This window comes from Musa acuminata, chromosome BXJ3-1 (genome assembly GCF_036884655.1).
Source record: "Musa acuminata AAA Group cultivar baxijiao chromosome BXJ3-1, Cavendish_Baxijiao_AAA, whole genome shotgun sequence".
In the NCBI taxonomy this organism is placed as follows: Eukaryota; Viridiplantae; Streptophyta; class Magnoliopsida; order Zingiberales; family Musaceae; genus Musa; species Musa acuminata.
In genome coordinates this window covers 1,763,680-1,775,006 of record NC_088349.1, presented here as the reverse complement: position 1 = coordinate 1,775,006, position 11,327 = coordinate 1,763,680, and the positions used below count along the sequence as shown (strand labels likewise).

The following is an 11,327-nucleotide window of genomic DNA, read 5'->3' as shown; positions in this document are numbered from 1 at the left end:
CATATCAGAGTGACACTAAACCTTCTACCAGACATTCTATTCTTTCAACCCCTCTCGATCTCTAAGGAACTATCAGAGAGATGCGAAGTATTTTCTCGTGAGGTATTCAAAATACTCGATTCCTAGTTTTCAATGCCTTTCAATTCCTTGTTCTCCAAAAAAATTGCTGGTTTTATGAATCCCAATATTGTAGTTCCCAGCAGTCGCGTGATGCAACTGCAGGTTGTCCCTAATCATCACCAAACACAACTGATGACTTGCGGCGGAAGGTGGAGACCAAAGAGAGACAGTAATGGCAGAGATTGGAACGACATAAAAATCATGTAGTTGAAGTAATGTAACGTATGTAGAGTCTACGAAACCACAGATCTCTTTCATGAACAAACCACGACTCTCGATGTGATGAAGAACAAATGACAAATCAACTCCAAAACATTATTACGAGTAAGAATTATCGTGGGCTGTTCGTCAGGAGGAACACAAGCATCATAACTATTAATCAACATGGGCTGTTCCATTAAAACCCATCGTAAGTAGGTGATAACATAGCACTATTCTTCTTTTTCTCACTTCATACAGCCAACATCTAACTTTTCTTTAGATCTTTTGTTTCTTTTTTTCTTGAATATTGGGTTTGATACGATGTTAAGATCATTCAAATCGACAATGAATTGGAGTCAAACTGATCTTTGTGTTCGTATGTAGGATTGTACACCTATTGTACGCGAAGCATATCGTAAGTCAATTCAATATAAATATCTAAACTCTTGTTTGTTCTAATGGCTTTGTAATAAACTGAGATTATTCTCATGTGATACTATCGTCTATAAGTTCTCTCTCTCTCTCTCTCTCTGTGTCTCAGTGTTTTGTATTGGAGTTACACTTGAGGCATGAGAATGGGACCATTCTGTAATCCTCCCATCTATCATCACAGTGGTTTCTTCTTTCGAGTATTGGAGTAGCTTCTGTTGCTTGAGCAGGTCAACACATCAGAGATGCGCATCCTGTTAAGTGATCTTGCCCTCCATCTTCTCCCTCGTTTGGCAGCCTCGACCCAACTGCAGCTGAAACTTTCTTCGACATCTTTCCCATTTGGGCAGTACGATTACTAGGGTTCCCACTCACTGATGTCAACTTCCAGGGACAAACGAGCCCGCGGAGTGTGACTCCCACTCTACATACATTCACATCAGACGAACGAGAGAGAGAGAGAAAGAGACAAATATCTCAGCGGCCGGACATGGGAAAGTCCACATGCACTCGCTTGGCGATTTCCCATGACAGGAAAGGAGGAAAAGAGAACCGGGAAAAGGCTTTTGGAACGGCATCGATCCTGCAGCTCATTAAGGATTCGTGAGGCTGAAGTCAGCCCCACATATGCTGAGGCTTACCTTCTTGTTTTGGTAGAACCTAACTTTCTTTCGTAATTAGTGTCCACCTCAGTATGAGGATGCTTCCAAATAAAAGCGGATGAAGATAGTTAGAAGATGATTCCAACTTTCTTTCTTTGTCACTTCCACTGTGCAGATGGAGATAGTTAGCAGCTCAAATAGAAGCCAAGCAATAAATAATTTTCTCATGTTAAGAGACGAAAGCAGTTTATCATAGAAAGAAACATACTAGAATAGTTTAGGAGCCATATTTCAGAAACAATTCTTGCAGGTTTAACAGGTGAAATTGATGATGATGTTGATCGCGAAGCAAGTGATGGGCACTTCTCAACAAATATAATTCCAACAAGTTTTCAGGTCTCTACAGAACTTTCACCAGCATGAGTGATATGAACAAGATCAAATTCCATCCGAAATTTATTGCAAGGTGCAAGCAGCTACAACTCACAGTACTAATAACTTTATCCACTCTCTCTCTCTCTCTCTCTCTCTCTCTCTCTCCTATTTGATATTTACTAAAGAATCCTACTGGATTTTATGCTCTGACGCTCGATCTCTGTTCTGCTATCCAACAATAAACTATATATATGTACACTGTTGAGTTACCTGGGACTGAAGAGAACCTTTCTAGTAGGGGAATTTGAGCATTTGCAGGTGCTCCACCAGCAATCCTTCTTCCTCTGTATATTGTGGGATACTACCAGACAGATGGGACATCAGTACCTCACCTCTCAGAAGCTTCGAATTAGGAGGTCCAATTCACTCCGGGCAGCTGGTATGGCTGTTGGAAGATGGCTCCACCATCCCGTAGTGATCCAAGAATCATTTGGTCGTGGTATGTTGTGCCGTAGGGGATCTGATTGAGAAGCATCTGATTTGTGTGGCCACCGTCATCGTTGGTGGCGCTGCCATTGCTGCAGCTACTGGTATTGTTCTTGTCGGCAGCATTGTTGCTGCTACTGCCATGGCCGGCATGGAACCTCTGGGCAGGCGGTGCTGCGATGTCGGTGGGCTCGGTCCAGTATGCAGAGGAAAGAGGGTGTCTCGTGGGAAAGGTACCGGTGGTACTGGGAGGAACAGGCGAGAGGTTGAGTTTGGCTCTTGCAGCAGCAGCAGCGAGGTGGGTGATGGAATTGGTGGGCAGACCGACCTCATTCGCTAGTAGTCCCTCGAGAAAGGTCTCATCATGTTCGAGCAGTGAGTTGTAGTTGGTCGGAGCTCGTTGAGGTTGCATCCCTGTCTGATGACCCACAGATGGCGCGGATCCGAGCATGTCGTCCGTGGCGCCATCCCTGTCTCGATGCGTTGGCCTCACGCTATCGCTCACGCTGTTCTTCTTGTAGATGCGGCACAGAACCCAATCATCCAACTGCATGATGTGAAGCAACAGGGATCGCGATTCAAGATCCACTAGCCTGATCACACGTTACCGCTACTGAATTAACTGATGAGGGGGGAGTAATCTACCCTGAGGGATCCGCCCTTCTTCTTGTTCGCCATGTGACCACCATAGGGGGGCCTGCAGCTACTGCTGCTGCTGTTTTCAGGGCTGCTGCCGTCGGCGAGCCGGTACTCGTGCATGATCCAGTTGGTCTTAGTTCCCCTGGGCGGCCTCCCGCGGTAGAACACCAAGGCTTTCTTCACCCCGACCTTGACCTGGCTTCCGCCGGACGTCAGCACGGGCTTGTCCGTCCCGGTGGCCTTCCAGTAGCCGGACGTCGCCGCCCGGTTCGGTCGCGCCCCGTTGGGGTACTTGCGGTCCCTGGGGCTGAAGAAGTACCACTCCTGCTCTCCAAAGTTCGCCTTACCTAGTCGGACACCACGTCCAATCGAATGCATCGCTGGGTTAGCAGCCGTACGGGATCAAGTGGCGCATGCAAATGGAAGAACAGAGACAGACCTGGGAGCTCCCAGGGGTCGAACTTATAGAGGTCAACCTCGGTGATGATGGCAACGGGGAGAGGTGCGGCGGCGGCCTTCTTTTTCAGGTAATGAACGACGAGCTCCTCGTCGGTGGGGTGGAAACGGAACCCCGGAGGGAGCTGCGGGTGCTGCTGCTCCTGCTGATGTTTCATGCCGGAGGACGAGTCGGTGTTCTCCATCTCCATCTCCGGGGAATTTGTGAGGGAGAAGAGTGGCGGTGGTGGGGGGGGGGTTTAAAGGGCGATGGATGTGCGAGCGTACCGATGGCGTTGGGGCGGGGATTCCGCGGTGGCCAAGCGAACTCTCACCGGAGTCACAGATACTACCCATCCACCCTGGCAGGGAGCGCGGACACGTGTTGGTGGGTCCACCGGGACAACCCGACTGGGGTGGGACCCGCTCGGGTCGTGTTTCCGGTCCACTTGAGCCACCGCCCTTGGATCTGCTCCTTCGAAGCAACGGACGATCGCGATGTAGATGATGGATGCCATTTATTTAGGCTTCCTAATTTCTCGTAATTATGGACACCTTTGGGGGCAAGCATGAAGAAGGGGCTGAGAAGTGTTCCCAACTGTATCCACTGATGTCATGCTCTTTGTGATGCTGTTGTGGTTATGATGTGCCCATCCTTTGCCATCATGATGATGCTGACGACCGTTGGAGAACATGGTGAACACTCTGTATATTTTTGTTTTTAATGTTATTTTATAAAATAGATTTAAATATTCTTGACTCATCTAAATCATAAAACTTTTTTTTATCTCAGTGATCTCGACAATAAATATTAGACAATCTAACTTTGTTATTGTTAATTTTTATTATATTATTTGGATGTTGATTCGGAATCAATTATAATATTTTTTATCTTATAAAAAATATTGAATAATTAAAAAAATTGGTTTGAGATGCATTGATCCCAAATCAAGTTTGGACTAGACTTGGATAATTAAAATTTTAAAAAAAATCTTAAATTGATATAATAATTTTTTTTCCTTATCATATTTATCTTCCATTATCTCATTTATTTGATTCTAACTTGGGCACTACCTTGGTCATGGTATTGAAAGTTTCAAATGCATCATCTATCTTCATAACAACATAAAGATCTTGATTGGGTAATTAATAAGCTGCAAAGCTTCAGCATATAAATAATGATACCAAAAATATATTTGATAAGACATTTATTATATACCAACATATAGTTATCACGTGAGATCCAAGTCACTCTTCATTCATCTTTAGATAAAGATTTAGAGTACTTTCTTTTTATCCGTGAAGACAATCATAAACTTTATAATGAAGATAATCTCAAACTTTTTTCTTATCTTTTAAAATATAAAAATATATTCTGAACAAGAGAAAAGTATTCTCTCTTTTTTACTGTAAAACTATTCGAACACACATTTGAGAATCTCATATCACTAATTTGAGTATCAGAAGAATCAAATTAGAAACCTTTTCCAATCTTAATCTTCGTATAGGTAGCATCTTACGAACATGACATCTCTATGTTGGGAGATACTTTGGACAATCTTACATACATAAGTCTGGACCATGTTGAGATAACCAAAACGTCAGTAATGATTTTTCCTATCAATATTGAATTATTCATTTGATAAAATGAAGCTTATATAGTTCTATTGGCCTTACTTGTGCAAATGAATCTAAAAAAGAACCAGACCAAACCTGAGTTTTGATTTGGTCCTGTTTTTTTTATTTTAATTTAATTGAACAATGGTCTCGCTTAAACATCAACATAGTGTGGACATCATCTACATTTTGTCAAGCTTCGACTATCTAAATGGCTAGATAGAGCTTTACAAAGCTATTTAGCAGATCCAAATCAAGATTACTATTCTCATGCTTGTGTTCCAAATGAAGACAAAGTGAGTCCACCATCCCTTATCTTAATCTGAGGTTTTAATTTCGATCTTCATTTTTTATGCAAGTTAAGCTGCTTTAAATGGATTAACTTTTTGGGGGATGAATAGTTTTTGCTTCCTTTAAAACCATATACATTGTATCACAATCAATTAAAGTTGTCATTAATTAGCTCTTAACCATGGTTAGCTATCTCATGCTTAATAGTGCCTTGTTGCAGTTAAAAAGTTAACCCAATTCATGATTATTGTCCAACACTTGGAAAAAATTCAAAGCCTTATCATGGGATTACAAATAGGATTATTGTGTATTATTATTAGAGTTGAGTTGTAGAAAGTAGAAATGTCACAGTAAGTTGAACCTCAAAATAATTGTTGCCCCAATTTTGTGGTTAATGTGAATAAGAATTTGATCCAAATGATGCTATATCTAAAAGACCCACTTAATTTAGGAATTCAGATAAATGACATCAACTTGTTTAAACTATGATATTGTTGACTAATGTATTACTTGGAAGCCTTAAATGACCAATCAATTATCATAATTCTCCTGTTTGTTGCCAGCAAAAGATGTTCAAATCAGTGAATAAAGTTAATTAAATGATACTTCAATTTGATGCTAAAATTTTGCTTCAATCAGAGTACTACCATAAGCAGTAGTGGCCACAAATGGATAGGTCTTTTATGGTAAACCCTCCCAAGATGTGAATGTGTATATACATATATATATATATACATCCTATCCTATGCTTTCTAATTCCAAGAGAGAGAGAGAGAGAGAGAGAGAGAGTCAATTATAGTGTGGTAAATGGTCCAAGAATTAAAAGAGATGAAAATGGTTTGGGTTTGGAAAAAGCTTTTGTGGTGCATAGTGTTTGTGATACATGTGTGAGAATACAAGATATTATTATCATGTAATCAGTGACTTGATTCTTCAAAGCTATGATTTGTCTTATTATTTCCAATGTCATCTTCAACCTTTGTCCTGTGCACTTGAAGCCACCAACGTCGGTGTTGTTTTTACTTGGGCTCTTAGCCCACTGGTGGTGAGTGGAAGCGTGTGGATCCAATGGAAATCCTCTACAACTTGGTACCTTCTCGAAAGGAGGAGGAAGAAAAATGGCAACCTTTACTGAGGAATCAATGGGGAGATTGAGATGGTAATGTGAGCCAAATTCACCATGACCAGTAGATGAACAACTGAGGCAGGTTTAATATGGCATGACAGCAGCGACCCACCTACTGAATCAAGTACATTTTATGCATGTAATCACGTGGATTTCCCTCTCAAACGAAGTCCAAGTGTCTTCGTCCGATCCCTCCTTCAGCTGTCACAAAAGTAAACCCACGATTTGCTCTCTCTCTCTCTCTCTCTTCTCTCTCTCTCTCTCTCTCTGCTGTGATTGAGCAGCAGATAAGCCGTCTTGTGGCCTTGGTTGAATCGTACATTTGAGGAAGAGAGAGAGAGGGGGCATCATCGTCGCACTCTTATCGAGAGAGATTTCTGCAACCCATGAGAAAGTGGGAGAGAGAGAGGGAGGGAGGGAGATGTGGACTCTTCGATTCTTTTACGGTGCATACCATCTCAGTGCAAGCGCTGTAGAGAAGGGGATATATGTTGCCCGGTTGCTGCCTGGGATTGTGCCTAAAGCCCTCAGGTTATTGGTCTGCCATGCACTCGTCCTGGTGAGACAAACATGAAGCCTGCGTGAGACTTCTTCGGTGAGGAGAGCAGTTAATTTGAAGCCGCGGTGGGTGGGCATCCGTCCCCCATGCCCGTCGAGGGCGCGCCGGCGATGGCAGCAGAGGACGCGGGCGACCGCGATATCATCGAATGGTTCGAGGCCGCCGCCGAGACCGCGGGCGCCGTCCAGTCGCAGACGCTCCACCGTATCGTCGAGAGCAACCTCGGCTCCGAGTACCTTCGGAGGTGGCTCGGCGGCGACCTCCGCGTCCACGACTTGAGCCCCGCGGAGCTCGAGTCCCTGTTCACGTCCGCTGTCCCGCTCGCCTCCCATGCAGACCTCGAGCCCTACATCCAGCGGATCGCCCATGGCGATGCCTCGCCTGTCCTCACCCAGCAGCCCATCACCATGCTCTCCCTCAGGTACTCCCTACTTCTTCTCTTCCTCCCGTTTCCTCTGTAGGAAGTGGACTGTGACCTTCAGGTATGTGCCCGTGTATTGTGCATTCATGCACATGCTCTGTAACTCGTTCTGCAGCTCTGGAACCACAGATGGGAGGCCAAAGTATGTGCCCTTCACACGCTTCAGCTCCCAGTCTACACTTCAGATCTTTAGGCTCGCAGCTGCATACAGATCGAGGTGTGTATGTATCCGAACGACTTAATTTGATTTGAACTTTGTTACTTGATCAAAGAACTGACGTTGTGGTTGGATTGGAAGGGTGTTTCCGATAAGGTCTGGAGGCAGGATCCTGGAGTTCATCTACAGCAGCAAGCAGTTCCAGACCAAGGGCGGGCTCATGGCAGGAACAGCGACCACCCACTACTTCGCAAGCCAAGAGTTCGAGACGAAGCAGAGGACCACCAAGTGCTTCACCTGCAGCCCGTTCGAAGTGATCTCAGCGGGAGACTACAAGCAGTCCACCTACTGCCACCTCCTCTTCGGCCTGCTCTTCCATAACGAGGTGGAGTTCGTGGCCTCCACCTTTGCCTACAGCATAGTCCAAGCTCTGACGGCCTTTGAGGACCTGTGGGAGGAGCTGTGCGAGGACATCAGACAAGGGACCCTTAGCTCCAATATCACCTTGCCGACGATGAGGAAAGCTGTACTGGAGCACCTTATGCCCAACCCATCTCTGGCGTCCAAGATCGAGAGGGACTGCGAAGAGCTGAGAAGCTCGGGCTGGTGCGGGTTGATTCCTCACCTGTGGCCTAACGCCAAGTACATCTACTCCATAATGACGGGATCGATGCAGCCCTACTTGAGGAAGCTGAGGCATTATGCAGGAGAGGTGCCACTGGTTTGTGCCGAGTATGGGTCCACGGAGAGCTGGATTGGGGTGAACTTGGAGCCGTTGAATCCTCCGGAGAGAGTGGCTTTTACGGTGATCCCCACCTTCTCTTACTTCGAGTTCATCCCTCTGTACAAGCAGCAGAAGCAAGATAGCAGCAGCACGTTGGTGACTCCTGATGACTTCGTGGAAGGCCAACCGGTGCCCCTGTTCAAGGTCTCCGTCGGGCAGCAATATGAGATCGTCCTAACCACTTTCACAGGTCTCTCTCTCTCTCTCTCTAGTTTCAGAATCTTCATTCCTGCGTCACAGAGCTCCTTTGTGGTGCTCTTCGGTACACTGTACCGCCCTTGGATGGCACGAGCGTTGGGGCCACAAACACATCTTTGAACAGTTCGTGGCATCCTAAGCTTTCGTCATGTCCTTTGCGGTATCCAATCCTATCTATCACAGGCGAGGGATGCTTGAATCCGCTCTTCGATCTTGGCAGCTTCCATGTAGTGTCACTAGAACTCGATTAACTTGCCTGTGACCATAGATAGCTTCAGGGACACCATGGGCAAGCAAGCAATGCCCACACCGTCCTTGTTGGACCAACAATGATGTGTGGCCAGTCTCTTGACACCATCACCATTCATTGCCCTCTGTGGTTCCCCACCGCCGTATCTCAACAGCCCCGTTGTCCTAATAAATACGATGATAAGATTGCGACATCTGATGAACCCACTGTGCCATGGCGTTTGTCCTCTTATTCTTTATGTTGGGCCACCATCCCATCCCATTCTCGCATGGTTGTTTTCTGCTTTGAGGTACCACTTCGCTTGATGAGCCTGTTTATCCCACAGTCAAGGTTGTGCAGTGGATCGAGAAAAGACTTTGAGCGAAGATGAGTTATTCGCGGTTGGCGAATGGAAGGAGAGGGGGCATCAGTCGTAAGAAGGAAGTACAGAATCTGACTTTTGGAGTTCCCTTTCAGGTCTCTACAGATACAGGTTGGGAGATGTTGTGGAGGTTGCAGGCTTCTACAAAGGTGCCCCGCAGCTAACTTTTGTCTGCAGGAGAAAGCTCATCCTGACGGTGAACATCGACAAAAACACAGAGAGGGACCTGCAACTCGCGGTGGAGAAGGGGAGCGGCCTCCTGAGCCGGACCAAGGCTGAGTTGGTGGACTTCACCAGCCACGCCGACGTGGCGCACCACCCGGGCCACTACATCATCTACTGGGAGATCAAGGGCGAGGTGGAGGAGGGCGTCCTCCGGGAGTGCTGCCGCGAGATGGACGCGGCCTTCGTCGATCAGGGCTACGTGGTGTCCCGGAAGACGAGCTCCATCGGGCCGCTGGAGCTGCGGATCGTGGAGGCCGGCACGTTTCGAAAGATAATGGAGCACTTCATCGGCAACGGCACCGCCATGAGCCAGTTCAAGACGCCAAGGTGCACTACCAACCAGGTGCTGCTCAGCATACTCGACTGCTGCACCGTCAAGAGTTTCCGGAGCACGGCGTACGCGCCATAGCAAGTTTCCAGCCGAGGAAGAAGCTCGAGGCTCCTGCTATTAGCCTAACGACTGTAGCTACATTGAAGAAGACTGTGATGCTACCAGCCAAGACTGCATTGATTTAAGAGTAGACAAATCGTTTGCACTGTCTCTCTCTCTCTCTCTCTCTGTATATATATGTTATATTTGCATTAGCTGCTTGGATGGCCGGACTTTTGTCCCTTGTTTACCTCATTAACGTCCGAGGTAAAGTGGGTCGTTTGCTCTGCTTCTGGCAAGCAGTGATTAAACATTTGACTACTACCCATATATGTTGACCTTCAAAATAATCTTTTGACCAAGTCTATGATAGCTGAGGCACAACGGCAATGATCAAACGGAAGTAATCTTTTGACCATATATATATATATATATATATATATATATATATGCTTCTGCTTCTGCCGCGTGTACCAAAGTAAGCTTTTGACCAAGTCTACGTAGCTTGAGGAATAATCAAACATGAGCGAGCACAGTGACGACAAAAATGAATTCCCGGTAGAAAATATTATCAAGCCGATAAGAACAATTCTAGAAATAAGTTTCACTTATTGAGTGTTAGTCGAAAAATCCGGCTCTCCAATTTATTATAATTAAACTACTTAAAAAGCCACCAAAAAACGATAAACTCAAAACGTTGACCTCTTAATGACATGATAACTTTACCAAACCTAAACATTCAGAATGCAGTTAATGTTGTGATGGGATTGGCGTGAAGAGACTAAAGGATGAGTACCTTTATATTCCAACCATCCGATGTCATGTGTGTCTTCTATCGATCATCCTCGTAATTATGATCGACGACTCCAGTTCCTTGTGTCCACACCTCTACTTGCTCACCCCACTCGAGCTGCATCAAAATCAATGGTGGTGAGACAATTACAAGAGAGCCAACATCAACGACATATCATTAAATGAGACGTGGACCGCCGGATCAGCTGTAGGTGTACGCTGGATTCGTTTTCCTTCTTTTTGCCAACCGCGAATCCACTGTTGGGGCCTCACTGTCGTCCCCTTCCATCAATTTCGCGGTCCAAAAGCCACCACCAAAAAGCCAGAACGAGAGCAACAGGGCCATTGATTGAGTCCCTTCCACTATCGTCGCCTCCCACGTGATCGGCCGGCATGGTCGCTTACTCTTTCAACCCCCCCCCTCACTGCGTCAGATTTCAATGTATTATGCATGTTGATCCTCCTCCAATTCTGTATTAACAGTAAGGTAATATGATAAAAAATTGACGGTGCTGTAGCGCAAAGCAGCGCGACGCCGGGGATCCCAACGCGTACCTGAGACAGAAGAAGTGCCCTGGATGTTACTAACAGGGAGGTGAGGTGATGCCTGCAGAGGCAAAGTCCAGCTTCGGAGGCTCGTGTTAAAATGCCGCCTGCTGGGTTCCTGTGGAGTCTTGGAAGTGCATGCCACTGGAGCTGTTGGATCCTTGGCCGCCTGAAGTCGTTGCCAGGTGAGAGGAGGGCAAAAGGCTAAGAATCCAGAAAACAAAAAAAAAGAGAGTTACTGTTCTAGAATTTTAAATTCCCGAAATCAATGTATGTTCTGTGATCAGTATACCAATCATATTACTATTGAAGCTGGTACTTCCAAGTGAGAAATCATGGCCAC

The 11,327-nt window shown here is 45.8% G+C and overlaps 2 protein-coding genes across 2 annotated transcripts; one reads left to right on the top strand and one right to left on the bottom strand.

Annotated features, from left to right (window-relative positions):
- Positions 1-1,781: 1,781 nt before the first annotated feature.
- LOC135628207 (NAC transcription factor NAM-B2-like) lies at positions 1,782-3,557 on the bottom strand. The gene is made up of 3 exons (XM_065134763.1): positions 3,292-3,557; positions 2,859-3,199; positions 1,782-2,760 (listed from the first exon to the last, which is right to left on the bottom strand). Exons 1-3 carry the CDS (start codon positions 3,497-3,499, stop codon positions 2,137-2,139), a joined length of 1,173 nt encoding a protein of 390 aa, XP_064990835.1. The 5' UTR covers positions 3,500-3,557; the 3' UTR covers positions 1,782-2,136.
- Positions 3,558-6,670: 3,113 nt separating this feature from the next.
- Positions 6,671-9,817, top strand: LOC135628206 (indole-3-acetic acid-amido synthetase GH3.10-like). The gene is made up of 4 exons (XM_065134762.1): positions 6,671-7,301; positions 7,417-7,518; positions 7,600-8,432; positions 9,147-9,817. Exons 1-4 carry the CDS (start codon positions 6,967-6,969, stop codon positions 9,683-9,685), a joined length of 1,809 nt encoding a protein of 602 aa, XP_064990834.1. The 5' UTR covers positions 6,671-6,966; the 3' UTR covers positions 9,686-9,817.
- Positions 9,818-11,327: the final 1,510 nt, after the last annotated feature.

Bases quoted from the DNA above. Each gene is read 5' to 3' on its own strand.
- LOC135628207 (XM_065134763.1), bottom strand. From the start codon at position 3,499: ATGGAGATGGAGAACACCGACTCGTCCTCCGGCATGAAACATCAGCAG. The intron at 3,200-3,291 runs GTCTGTCTCTGT...GTGTCCGACTAG, and splicing joins CGACCCCTGGGAGCTCCCAG to GTAAGGCGAACTTTGGAGAG. The intron at 2,761-2,858 runs GTAGATTACTCC...CACATCATGCAG, and splicing joins AGAAGGGCGGATCCCTCAGG to TTGGATGATTGGGTTCTGTG.
- LOC135628206 (XM_065134762.1), top strand. From the start codon at position 6,967: ATGCCCGTCGAGGGCGCGCCGGCGATGGCAGCAGAGGACGCGGGCGAC. The intron at 7,302-7,416 runs GTACTCCCTACT...CTCGTTCTGCAG, and splicing joins ATCACCATGCTCTCCCTCAG to CTCTGGAACCACAGATGGGA. The intron at 8,433-9,146 runs GTCTCTCTCTCT...GTTCCCTTTCAG, and splicing joins CGTCCTAACCACTTTCACAG to GTCTCTACAGATACAGGTTG.